Source organism: Geotrypetes seraphini, chromosome 8, assembly GCF_902459505.1.
Source record: "Geotrypetes seraphini chromosome 8, aGeoSer1.1, whole genome shotgun sequence".
Lineage (NCBI taxonomy): Eukaryota > Metazoa > Chordata > Amphibia > Gymnophiona > Dermophiidae > Geotrypetes > Geotrypetes seraphini.
The window spans coordinates 135956034-135968890 of record NC_047091.1 but is presented as its reverse complement, the minus strand read 5'-3'; the positions used below and the strand labels follow the sequence as shown (position 1 = coordinate 135968890).

The 12857-nt window shown below is 40.0% G+C and overlaps 1 protein-coding gene across 1 annotated transcript in view; it reads right to left on the bottom strand.

The window, feature by feature from the left end:
* Window positions 1–12857, bottom strand: part of CDC45 (cell division cycle 45) — an 89515-nt gene that overhangs the window by 58284 nt on the left and 18374 nt on the right. The window contains exons 4-7 of the mRNA XM_033956042.1: window positions 7526–7663; window positions 5700–5846; window positions 2999–3057; window positions 1630–1678 (exon numbers count right to left, since the gene is read on the bottom strand). Coding sequence (XP_033811933.1) covers window positions 1630–1678; window positions 2999–3057; window positions 5700–5846; window positions 7526–7663 — 393 coding nt within the window. The remainder of the gene's footprint in view (window positions 1–1629; window positions 1679–2998; window positions 3058–5699; window positions 5847–7525; window positions 7664–12857) is intronic.

Sequence of the window (12857 nt, the reverse complement as noted above, 5' to 3'; positions counted from 1 at the left end):
TGAGGTATATATACACTCCTTTGTGAGAGACATTGTGTTTCCAAAGAATATTACTGCCTCTATAATCCCCCCCAAAAGATGGCAGGTAATGAAGAGGGCAAAAGGGAGTTCAGTGAAGTTAGGTGCATATTAAACACCCTGGGAGAAACCCAAATTACCTCTGTTGTGAAGGAAGGCTTCTGGGTCAGCCATGAGTCACTTGCAGGAACCAGTGGCTGCGCTTTGTGAAAAGAAGTGTGACTGAGCCGGCAAGAGGAGGTTAACACCCACGAGAGGCACGAATTTGGGACACAGAATGGAGGGAAAAACGAAGGGTGCGTTTGGACAGGAAGGGAGAAACAAGGGGCGCGTTGTGTTGGGGCATAGAAGGAAGGGAGGGAGCACAAACTTGGGACATAGGATGGAAGAATGGAGGGAGTCAGAGAAAGAGATGCTGAGGTGGGCATGAGTGTCTGAGTGAGAGGGAAAGAGGTGGTGCACATGGGGAAATGAAGAAAAAGGTGAATTGTTGGGCATAAGGAGGGAGAGAGAAATATTGGACATGATGGTGGGAGAGACGTGAGGTACAGATGCATGGGAAAGGGAGATGAGGGAGAAATGTTGGATATGGTGGTGGAGAGGGAATAGTGGGATGGATGAAATAAACCAGGTTGGTTTATTGGTTGGCTATAAAATAAACCAGGTGTATACCTGGCAGGGCCTCCGCATGTGCGGATCGCCGGACTTGATGGACCGAAGGTCTGATCCGGAGATGGCGCTTCTTATGTTCTTATGTTCTTATGAAGAACAAAAGTAAGTATAAACCTATCTTTTCTTTCTATTTAAACTACAGTACTTTGTTTTGAGGATTGTTAGGGTTTTTTTAATAATCATATTTATTAAATATTCAAAATGTACAAACAAGTGCAACAATATTGTACTGAAGCAAAGCTGGCAGAAGAACAATACTTCCAACCGGTACAGGAAAAACTTCAGTGCAAATACAGGTTATCCCCACCTCCCCCACTCCACCCAGGACTGCGTAAAACTAGACTATAGAAAACATAAATCAAGGCCTACACATAAATCAAAGCAAAACATGACTTCATGCAGTAGGAGTTAATGTATCCAAAAAGGGCTGCCAAAGGGTGAGCAACACTCATCCCTGCCGGGTATCCCAATCAGAAAGAGACATGCTTTCCATAATTAAGAGATGTAGCATACGTGCGCACCAGTGGCCATAAGTAGGATGAGGACTGTTTTGTTAATGTTTAATGTTTTTATAGACTGTACTGTACAGGATCTGAGTTACATACAAATTCAACTTAACGGTTTAAAAAACTGAACCTGTTCTTAACCCGGGGACTGCACATCTTGTTGAGGAATGTCTCTGCATATTTTTGTCACTTTAACCAAGTTCTACAAGATTTTCATAAGACTTGTACTCTGTGCTCCTTAAGGTGCATTTTTTCTCTATTTTTATTTATAAAAATGTATGTTCTTGGTGAATGTTAAGTTTGAAAAACATATGCAAACTTAAACATATCCTTTGGTTTGAGGTGACAGAGATTAGGAGCTGAACATGATAGCAGAGATTCATCCATTTGCCCTTAAAGTTTCCTAAGCTGTGCACTTCAGTTCTGTACTTACAGAGGTACCATGGTATTCATATTGTTCATAGTCAAACAGAATGTCCCTCCTGTGAAGGAAAGAAAGTTTAAGTTATGCCACTGGCTCAAAATTGGCTTCGTTTTCCAAAATCAGGTTGTAAACAGATTTCTCCAAGCCCTGACTTATTCAAAATGTTGCTTCTTGACTCTTAGCTCACAAAGGGGACATTTTACATAGCTGCAGTAAACACTAATTTGAGCTTACCACAACTTTAAAAATATCGTACCATGGGGCCATTTTTTGCAACATAGCCTGAGCAGAGGATTGTTCATTTTGCTTTCCCCTGACTATGGCGAAACGGGGAACTCTTGTTGGATTTGAATTTCTTCAGCTGGGACTTGCTTCATTTGGATACGATCTGGAAGCTGATGGAACAGCATGAGATAAGTGGCCATTTTTTGTTAACTGCTGTTTTTTTGAGGACTGTATCCTTTTTGCCCCTGTGAACGTATTACTCTGCAACCTGCTATATGTGAGGATTTGAATTCTGCCTTACCAAATAGAGTTTTTTTGACCTATGACCTGCTGTATTAGCCAATACTTTGCTAGTCTAGAATCCACAGCATGGTGTTAGCTCCTTTGGAGCATTTATGAGATCTTTTTCTCCACTTGCAAGTTTGTATGGGCACATGTGATTCTGTATCCTCTCTCTAGCAGTAGAAGAGCAGTTCTATGCTAATCAGTACATCAGCTTTACTATGCGCTAAAGGCCGGATTCACAAACAAGTCGCCTTATGTTATGCGCCGGCAGGCATCTAGATCGCATCTATCTTAAGTGGTTTAACTGGGTTGAAGTGGCATATTAATTGGTCATACCATTAAAACCCAATTAACCTCTTGTTTAAAAAAGCCACCCCTCCGGCACATAGTGATGTCGAAGCCTGGAAGTGGGCATGATCAGAGGCAGTACTATGTACCACTGGCTGTGATTCTGACAGGACCCTAGGTGCTGGAAATAGAGGTCTGTTAAACCCTGCCCTATATTTCCGGCACCTAGAGTCCCTGCTCACTGCAATTCTGGAAGTGGCACTTGTCTGTGCATGTGGCAAATGCCTGTTTTGCAGACACCTCTTCCACAGGAGAGGCTCATTTCTGTCATATGCACAAAAGTAACTTATTTGGACACATTATCCTTGGAGTAAACCAGATAATTTCATAAGGTACAATGCAAAGGCAGAGTCACAAAAGAAAGGATTGAAGAGGGCTTCAAGAGGTCATCTAGTTCACCACCCTGCTTTTGCCTTGGGCTAGAAACCTGTCTGAACAGTGGTGTATAATTAACCCTGTTGGGGAGCAGAAACATTTAGATATTCTGTTTTTAAAGAAACTCCAACACAAGAAACTCTACCTGCGCATTTCCCATTCTCGTCTCTGCCGTCTCCTTTCTATTCTTTTCTCCACTGCATCCTGCGAACAACCAATAACAAACCAATGAAATTTAAATATATCAAATGATCATTTAAACCCAGTGGTCTCAAACTCAAACCCTTTGCAGGGCCACATTTTGGATTTGTAGGTACTTAGAGGGCCACAGAAAAAAATAGTTAATGTCTTATTAAAAAAATGACAATTTTGCATGAGGTAAAACTCTTTATAGTTTATAAATCTTTCCTTTTGGCTAAGTCTTAATAATAATATTGTAGTTTATAACTAAAGAGACATATGATCAAGAAACTCTTTTATTTTACTTTTGTGATTATGATAAACATACCGAAGGCCTCAAAATAGTACCTGACGGGCCGTGAGTTTGAGACCACTGATTTAAACCTTACTAAGGCACCAGATTCAAGAGAATTCTAAGCATGGCCAGAAGACCCCACCGAATGTAGTGTCAAGATACCATTTGTGTGCTAATGCCTCATTACATTTTAATTTTAGTGCTTACAGACATGCACTGACAAAAAGGAGGTATCAATACCTCATCTGGCATTTTTAAAAAATTATTATTATTGATATTTTTACCCGATGCAGCTAATTCTAATGAAAACATGGTCATGTCATCTTTTATTGAGATGTCACAAAATAAATCCTGATGCTCACTCTGTTGGTGACTTTTGCTGCAGTTTGGTATTCCCTTTCCAAGAGATCAAAGAGAACCGCAGAGTGCAAAAATATCTATACTTTATTTAGATCTTTTGTATGCCCTGAACAGGTTAGAAAACTGATGTTTAGGTCTATGCATGCAAAATTGCAACATTATTTTGTAAAATGCTTGTTGAAATTCTGAGCCTTTTATAAAATATGTATAGCGCACACACATTAGAAGAAATCATTTTACAAATGCATACATTCTGAAAGAGCAGCATCATTTGGGGCATTGCATGTGGAGGTAGCACTACTTACACAAACAATTAAGCTTTTGAAAGGTAAGCACAGTTCTCCCCTCGAGCTCTTCTCCCAACTTAAAGCACAAATAAGAAGTTATTGCAGTTACATGGGACTCAAAGCAGATATAAATACTGATGGAGAAGGTGGTTTGTTTGTTTGGGGTTTTTTTTGAGAACCAGAATATGGAAAGATTAGGTTCTTACCTCGATAATCTTTCTAGTATATTCCATTCCTGAACGTGTGGATAGTCAAATCCCTTCTCACAAACATTCTTGTAGGGAGCTTCATTAGCGTTCTTTTGCTCCACCTCCCATCCTTCTGGGATGTCCTCCAGTTCCTCAGCTCATACTATAGCAAATGGTCAACCCCGGAGAAGAAACAGAAGAGGGAGGGTACGTGGACACTCCCAAGAAGCATATCTGTTCTTATCATTAAACATATAACAGATTTTTTTAAAAAACTTAACTATTTGCAATACATAAGGTGAAAAACAAAGAAGTCACCAACTTGAGCACCACCTGCACTAAAAGTGTGGGATATTTCTTAGATACCTCCTAGCTTCTTCAACGCGGCAAGTTGTATCCTCTATTCTTGTCAAGGCTGGACAAAGGAAAGAAACAAGAGGTAGTAGGCAGGCAAATAACATCTGACAGGGCGGGCTTCAGGAATGGAGTGTCTGTCTACTAGAGAGAAGATTATTGAGGAAAGAACCTAATCTTTCCTTCTAGTGCAACAGACACTCCATTCCTGAATGTGTGAGACGTATCAAAGCAGTTCCCAGAGTTTAGAGTAGGACAGAAGAGCCTGCTATCAAAATTGAAGATCTGAATGTGGAGTCCTATTTGGCTGCCACATATCAAAGCAGTCCCCAGAGTTTAGGGTAGGACAGAAGAGCCTGCTATCAGACTTGAAGATCTGAATGTGGAGTCCTATTTGGCTGCCACGTCCACTCTGTAAAACTTTGTGAACATATGGAGAGAAGTTCAAGTGGCAGCTCTACAGATTTCGTCTGGGGACACTACCGACACATGCAAACAGGGGAATAAAAACAGTCAGTCTGGATCTTGGAAAAACCACCACGGAGATACTCAGCCTGCGCTCAAACCCAATGTGAACCTGACGCGAGCCTTGCTCCTAAAGGAATGGTTCCTGAGCCTCTGAACTGGTAGTGCAAGCTGTCCAAGTGGGTGCACTGTAAAGCAGTCTGCCCCTTGGAAAAAGACCTCGACCTCGGAGTCTGCGTCTTCCCACAGCCATAGCTGTCCCAAGAGTGGAATCCTCTGCAGCACCGAAAAGCCTTGCAAACAGTCCAAAAAAACCCCAAACAAACAAACAAAAAACAAATATAAATGAAAATAAACACGAGCAGAAAAGACTGGCTCCTACCATCTCGCTTGTAGAAAGACACCTGAGGACTTGGAGAACAGCCCAGAAGGATGGGAGAAGGAACAAAAGAATGCTAATGAAGCTCCCTATAAGAATTCTCACAAGAAGGAATTCACTATTCTGTCGCATTAGAAGTATATGTTTTCAAAGTGCACAACATGCCCCTTTTAAACCTCTGTGGCATCATAAATGTGTATGTTGTACCTGTTCTAAAAGATATACATGTGTGCTCCAAGGTTCTCAGCTGCAGTACAGGGCACCGCATAGAAATCAAATGTCAGGTTAAATTAAACTGTCAGCACAACTTCCCACCACATCCTTCACCAGATAACCACCTCATCAAACCGCCGGCGCTTTCCAAAGGGCTCTGAACCATCACTTTCATTCCCAGAGTCATCTTCATTTTCTTCTGCCTCATCCCTGAAGATATCATCGTAAGCAGGAATGTCAAGATCATCATCCTGTTTAATTAGCAATTTAATCTAAACAGATATAATGGAAGAATAAGATGATGTATTTAAGGGGAAAAGACTACCTGGTTCCTTAAACTATGAAAAGTAAGATATTCCATTAGCAAGCCTTTAACAAACAAACAAACAAACAAAAAAGAGAGAGAGAAGAGGCCTGTACAGTTTAATCTCATCTCATGTATATGCCAAAAAACCTATGTATCAATCCACACAGAAATATTCTCTCAAGCCAGGCATGTACAGAGATAAAAACCCCAAATTATTCAGAGAGAATGAAGAAAACTGATTTTTTCAAATTCCATAAAATACCATATATACTTGAATATAAACTGAGCTTTTTAGGCTTGCGCTGACCCGCCCCCCCCCCCCCTGAACTTGTTTGCAGGCCTCACCGGGCCTGACATGAGACCTGGTGGTCCAACATTGGCCAGGACAGGCAGGATCCCACCCGCCTCCTGCCCCAGCCTGATTCTAATTATTTTTGTCTCCCTCCCACCTCAAGTATCCCTGGTGGTCCAGCGGTGGCCAGGACAGGAGGCTCCCGCCTCTTGTCCCAGACAATTCTATTTTTTATCTCCCTCCTACCTCCCCCGCACACCTTAAGTATCCCTGGTGGTTCAGCAGTTAATCGTGGCAGGAGCGACCTACCTTCACTCCTGCCCGTGCAGAATCGCTAGCTAATTTGCTGCCACGAGTTCTTGAGGAACCACAGAACTCACGAAAGCCAATCAGCTAGCGGCTCTGACGGGCAGGAGTGAATGAAGGTTGCCCTTGCTGTAATTCACCACTGGACCACCAGGGATACTTAAGGTATGCAGGAGAGAGATTAGAATCAACTGGGACAGGAGGCGGGAGGAGGCCTGCAAGACATCAGGAGGTGGGAAAGGGTACAAAACTTGGCAGGGAGGGAGGGGGGCTGGGTGCAGAGCCTGGCAGGGCAGGGGAGGGAGTGAGTGAGGGGGCTGGATGCAGAGCCTGGCAGAGAAAGCGAGGGAGGGGGAACAGAGTGCACAGCCTGGTAGTAGGGCAAGGCACTGCACTTGAATATTAAACCCCTAGTTTATATTTGAGTCAACCTTTTTTTCCTCCTCTTTTTTGGGGAGGGAGGGAAGGTTACCTCAGTTTATATTCAAGTATATATTGTAACTTATGCAACATTGAAATGATTAGTGATTTTCAAGCCTGTAAATAATTACTGTCTTTCACAAAGAAGTGATCTGAAGACTAAAAGTATGAGACTAGGAATCACAAGTATTCAGTTTCAATTCTGGCTCAGCCACTAGATATCAAACATGTTCCTTGTGTCTCTGCCTTGTCATAAAAAGCATAATAGTAAAAATCTTTCCTCTTTCTCCCACTCAGCAGCTTTCTCCCATTCAGCCTTGTTTTTCTCTGAAACATACTATTACTATCATTTCTATAGTGTTACTAGACATATGCAGTGCTGTACACTAAACATATGTGACAGTCTCTGCTCAGCACAGCTTACAATCTAATCAAGACAGACCTGCACTGCACTGGTATTTTTCACATTCCACAGCTGGCTGCTCAGAAGTCACCAACAAAATTTTATATACAATAAAGGTTACTAGTCACTATTAAAGTAATTCTCTCAAAGTCCATCTACTATTCATTATTTGCCTGTAACAAGACTAGCCTGACACTGTTCTGACTTACAAGGAATCATTTACCTGTGTGTCATTGTACACATTAACAATATCAATGGGTCTGTGTGTGTCACACACAAAGAACAGGGCCCCCTCATCTGGCTGCAAAGTCTCAAGCAAGTCAATGTTGGCACCACAGTTTAGAAGAATAAAATAGTGGAACTGTTAAAGGAAAAGAGAACACATTGGTGTGAGGTTAAACAGAGTCCAGTAAAAGAAATATTTGGTAAAATTCAATTTAGAAAAGGTATATATCACAGGGGATGAAATACATCCTTAAAAGAAACTCCCAGTCACTGTGCTCCAGATGCAAACGAGGAACCACCACTGATGGAAATAATGGTCTAGGATAACATTAAAATGACACTTTTAGATCACTAGCATTTTTCATACTATCAAACACACTAGTGTCTGGCTGGTTCATGTATTATTTCTTATGTCATCTACAATATTCCTGCCAACCAATAGAATGCAGGGTGTGACTGATGCTATATGGAGGTGTGGCCCAATAGTTAGAGGGAAAGGGAAAAAGAAGGGGATGGGACTTGTACACCACCATTTTGTGGTTACACAAACAAAAGTGGTTTACCTATATACAGGTACTTATTTTGTACCTGGGGCAATGGAGGATTAAGTGACTTGCCCAGGGTCACAAGGAGCAGTGCCGAGATAGATCCCACAACCTCAGGGTGCTGAGGCAGCAGCTCTACCACTAGGCCACTCTTCACCTCAGCTGCTGCCTCAGCACCCTGAGGAACACCACAAAGAGGCAATAATCTGCAAACACTTTCATCAGCAAAAACAAAGGTGCCTTTTACTAAGGCACGCTAACCGATTTAGCACATGCTAAATGCTAACACACCCATTATATTCTATGGGCGCGTTAGCATTTAGCGCGGGCTAAATCAGCTTGTGCGCTTTAGTAAAAGACCCAGAAAGAGCAGTCACCCAACGTAGCCATGTTTCGCCCTCAGGCTGCATCAGGGGAAATTCACTAAGATTAATTAAAAAGAATAATTAACGTATAATAATCATACAAAATCATATTACAAGCAAATGACATTTACAAATAAAAAAAAGACTAACCCCCTCTTCTATGAAACCGTGCTAGCGGTTTTTAGTGCAGAGAGCTGCGCTGCTCCCAATGCTCATAGGAACTCAATGAGGGTCGGGAGCAGCACGGGCCATTCAGCGCGGCTCTCTGCACTAAAAACCGCTAGCACGGTTTCATAGAAGAGGGGGTAACTTTGATAGAACTTTAAAAGAAGGAACATGCACAATTAAAACCAGCCATAAAAGTGCACATATATACATATTAAAATCTGTATGTATGAAAACTTATAGCCGGGGGGCGCTGTTGAGCCAGGAAGCAAGATGGCCGCATAATCTCCTTTCTCCTCGATAGTGTGATAGATTATCGATCCGGAGCAAACTTTTCACGATATTTTTCTTGATAAAATTAACTTTTATCGATATATAAGATGTCCGCCGCGAAATCTACTAAACCCGAGACTTCTCTGAGTCAATCTACGGGATCTAAACGATCTAAACATGATCCTCCCTCACCGGAGAAACCGTCAACTAGTAAGTTCATTCAGGCTTCATCTGATGCAGTTTTAGATGAGCTTCGGGCTTTGAAGGATCTTATTACTAAACAATATGACATTACCTGTGAAATGAAGTCTGAAATAAACTCACTCACTGCTTCTTTTGCTGTCTGCGCGGCACGTGTCGATTCTCTTGAGAACAGAGCTGACATGGCGGCGTTCTCCTTCGCACAATTTGAAACGCAAGTACAACAGCGTTTTAAACAATTAGATCAAGATATGGAAGACCTTTGTAATCGCAACCGCCGTAACAACATAAGAATAATCGGATTACAGGAGAATTCTGAAGGGTCTGATCTAATTAAGTTTCTTACTGACACTTTGCCGAAACTGCTTAACATCACCACAGACCTCCTGTTGCAGTTTGAGCGGGCTCACAGAACGCCATCTTCTTTGAAACCTGGATTCACAAGGCCGAGACTGATCGTGGCGAAGTTGTTGCGCTACCCTCAAGCTCTTCAGATTTTGAATGCCGCCAAGACACATAAAAATCTAACTTATGCTGATAAGAAATTCTTAATTGTTCCCGACCTTGCGAAGACCACGGCACGGAAGCGAAAATCTTTTCTGGAATTACGGGCACGGCTGAAATCCATGGGGGCACGCTATGGCCTGCAATATCCGGCCCGAATGATGGTGACAATAATTCAACGAGACATTTTGAGTCACCAGAGCTCCTTCAATCTTTCTTGGATAGCCTGCAATCCCAAGGAATGTCATCTACTTGAGCGTCTTAACCAACTCAGCGCATTAATGCCTGCTTCTGTCTTTTTCCTGCCGGTCTGCAGTGATCGAGATAATCCTTCTCCAACTTGTGATGATACCTGTACTTTATAATTGCTTATTCGCCAGACACGGATAACTTCTATTTTACTTTACGACTTACTACTGCTCATTTTATAGTGAAGACTTTGCTTTTACTTTGACTGTAGTGGTTAAATATAAATGAGATTCTTTGGACAGACTTATAATTCAAGATTCTATTTTTGCTTTTATGAATGCTCTTCCTATTATTTTTGCTTGCTTGTCTATGATAATTGATAATTCATTCCTCACTTTACTGTCTTTACTAACTCATTCTAAACCCCTTTTGCCTGACTACTAAACCTACATCGTTGATACTAGATTCTATTTCTATTTCCTATACTGCTTTCTCTTCTCCAAATAGCGATATAGAGCTAGTCTTCCTTCTACAATCACATCCAGATAACCTACCCTTTCACCATTCTCTCTTTAACTACTGCGATCTTTATCAGGCATTCTCCTGTTTCCCCTGACACACACAATGATTGCTATATCTCTCTCTATGGTCATCATACTATATAGCTTCTTTAATTGGATTACTTACTTTGTGTCTACATAACGGTGATTCTTATCATCTTTAGTTTCTCACTTTTCTTTACCTTTTGTTATTACTATTATTATTATTATTGCTATTGTTATGTTTTATGATTTCAACGATTTATTATGTACTATGACTTACTATATCTCATTACTTGAATATTTAAGTGAATAGGCATACTCAATTGGGCTGATTGTCTCTTACACCTAAAGCATAGAATTATAGGAGAGACAATGGAGAATATTTAGAGAATATGCTGAAAATTTAAGATATAATGGAATGAGGGGTAAAAAGAATTAAATAAAACATAAAAAATATAACAAAAAAAAAGGGGGAGGAAAGATTTACAGTGGGGGGGGAAAAAAAAGGTGTATGATATTGGGGGAGAAGTGGCTAACTAGGATGACTTATTTTTGTGCTGCTGAAAGATAACCTTTCCTTTTAGTATTACAGGGCTTTTTATTTCTTTACTTTGTCCACCTACCATTATCTTGAAGCACAAACTGATCACCATATACTTCTGTCTAACTGTCTCCACTATAGTTATGTATAGCACCTTCAAATAGGTTGACTGATTTTTGATATATGTTAAACTGGTCCTGCTGTTTCTGGGTTCTTTTTCTTTACTTTGGGCAATTTTAATTTTAATCATTATATACTCTGACTATGCATGAATCACTATATCACACTGTAGGAAAATGTCTCTTTGATCGATTAGCTTCCCTTACAAATAATAGAGAGCGGGAAAAGGGTGTAGGGTAGGAGAAGAAAACTATGAGGGGGGACATAATAACAAAGTTATATAATAATAAAATTTAAATTAAAAAAAAAAAAAAAAAAAATATATATATATATATATATATATATATATATATATATATATATATAAAAACATAAAAAAGTACAAAAACAAAATACCAAGGGGTATAAAAAAATTATGAAAACAAAACACAAAAAAATTAATAAAATATAAATAAATACAAAAATAATAAATATTACAATTGCTCCGTTAGAACTAAGTTCTTTTGTCGAGAGGGGAGCCATATGTGCCTCTGCTTCTTCTGATTGATGGCTCCGTTTTTTTTTTTCTTGTTCTCTTTGGCTGGACTTTTTCAGTTCTTTTTGCCTACTGTTCTGATCTTCGTGGTTCGTTCTGTTTTACAGTGGTTTCTTCTTTTTTTCTATACAGGGCATATTGCATTTTTTCTTTTTCCTCCAGTGCTCTTAAGGAATCATTCTCTCTCCCAATGACATTTCTCGTAGCCACATACATACTACATGTCTCTAAGTAATCATTCACCACTTACTTTAGTTTTCTGGAATATAAATGGCTTAAATAATCCTATTAAAAGGAAGAAAGTTTTATTACGTCTGAAGCGAAAGCAACCAGATATAATTATGTTGCAAGAAACACACCTTTCGACTACATCCATATTAACTAAACCCTGCCCTTGGATATCTATGGCCATTGACTCCCCCTCTTCTGGAAGAAGAGGAGGGGTATCTATATTATTCTCCTCCTCACTGCAACCCAAGATTATTAGACAGAAAATTGACACTAATGGAAGATGGGTAATAGCTCAAGTAGAGATATGTGATATCCAGCTCTTATTGATCAATACCTATGCACCTAATAGTGATTCTCTAGACTTTTTCCTAAAATTGCTTACAGAGATCCAATCTTTTGATCTTTTACCGATAATAATGGCTGGAGATTTCAATCTTCCTTTCGATTTTCATATTGATTCAACAAAAGTCGCATATATCCTTTCATTCCCTTATTACACAATTACATCTTACGGACTCTTGGCGTATCCAACATCCCTCGGCCAGAGAATATACTTATCACTCCATTCCTCATAACAGTTTCTCCCGTCTTGACTACATTTTTGTTTCTCAACAACTTTTGAACTCCTTGGTTAGCTCCTCAATATCTCCAATACTTATATCTGATCATGATCTAGTGTGCCATTTTGGAATGCCAATCCTATCCCTAAATTGCCTTTATGGAGAATGCAGCTTGCTCTTTTAGAAGATGATCAGATTGTGCAGCGCATCAAACTTTTCATTGAAAATTACTTCCTGCAAAACCCATTTATAGATACTAATCCTTTAACGACTTGGGAGGCCTTCAAAGCTTCTTTAAGAGGAGAATTTATATCCATTGCCTCATACAAACGTAAAACTGAACAAACTGCTTTATTAAATCTAGAGTCTCAAATATCTGATCTAGAGACTAAGTTTTCTTTATCAAAAGATCTTGTTCAATATAACACTTTATGTCAACTTAAATACCAATATAACTCCATCCTTTCGAAGCAAGCTGGAATGCAAATCTTTCTGACTGAAGCTAAATATTATGCTGAAGGTAATAAAAGTGGCAAAATGTTAGCCTCTTACTTAAAAC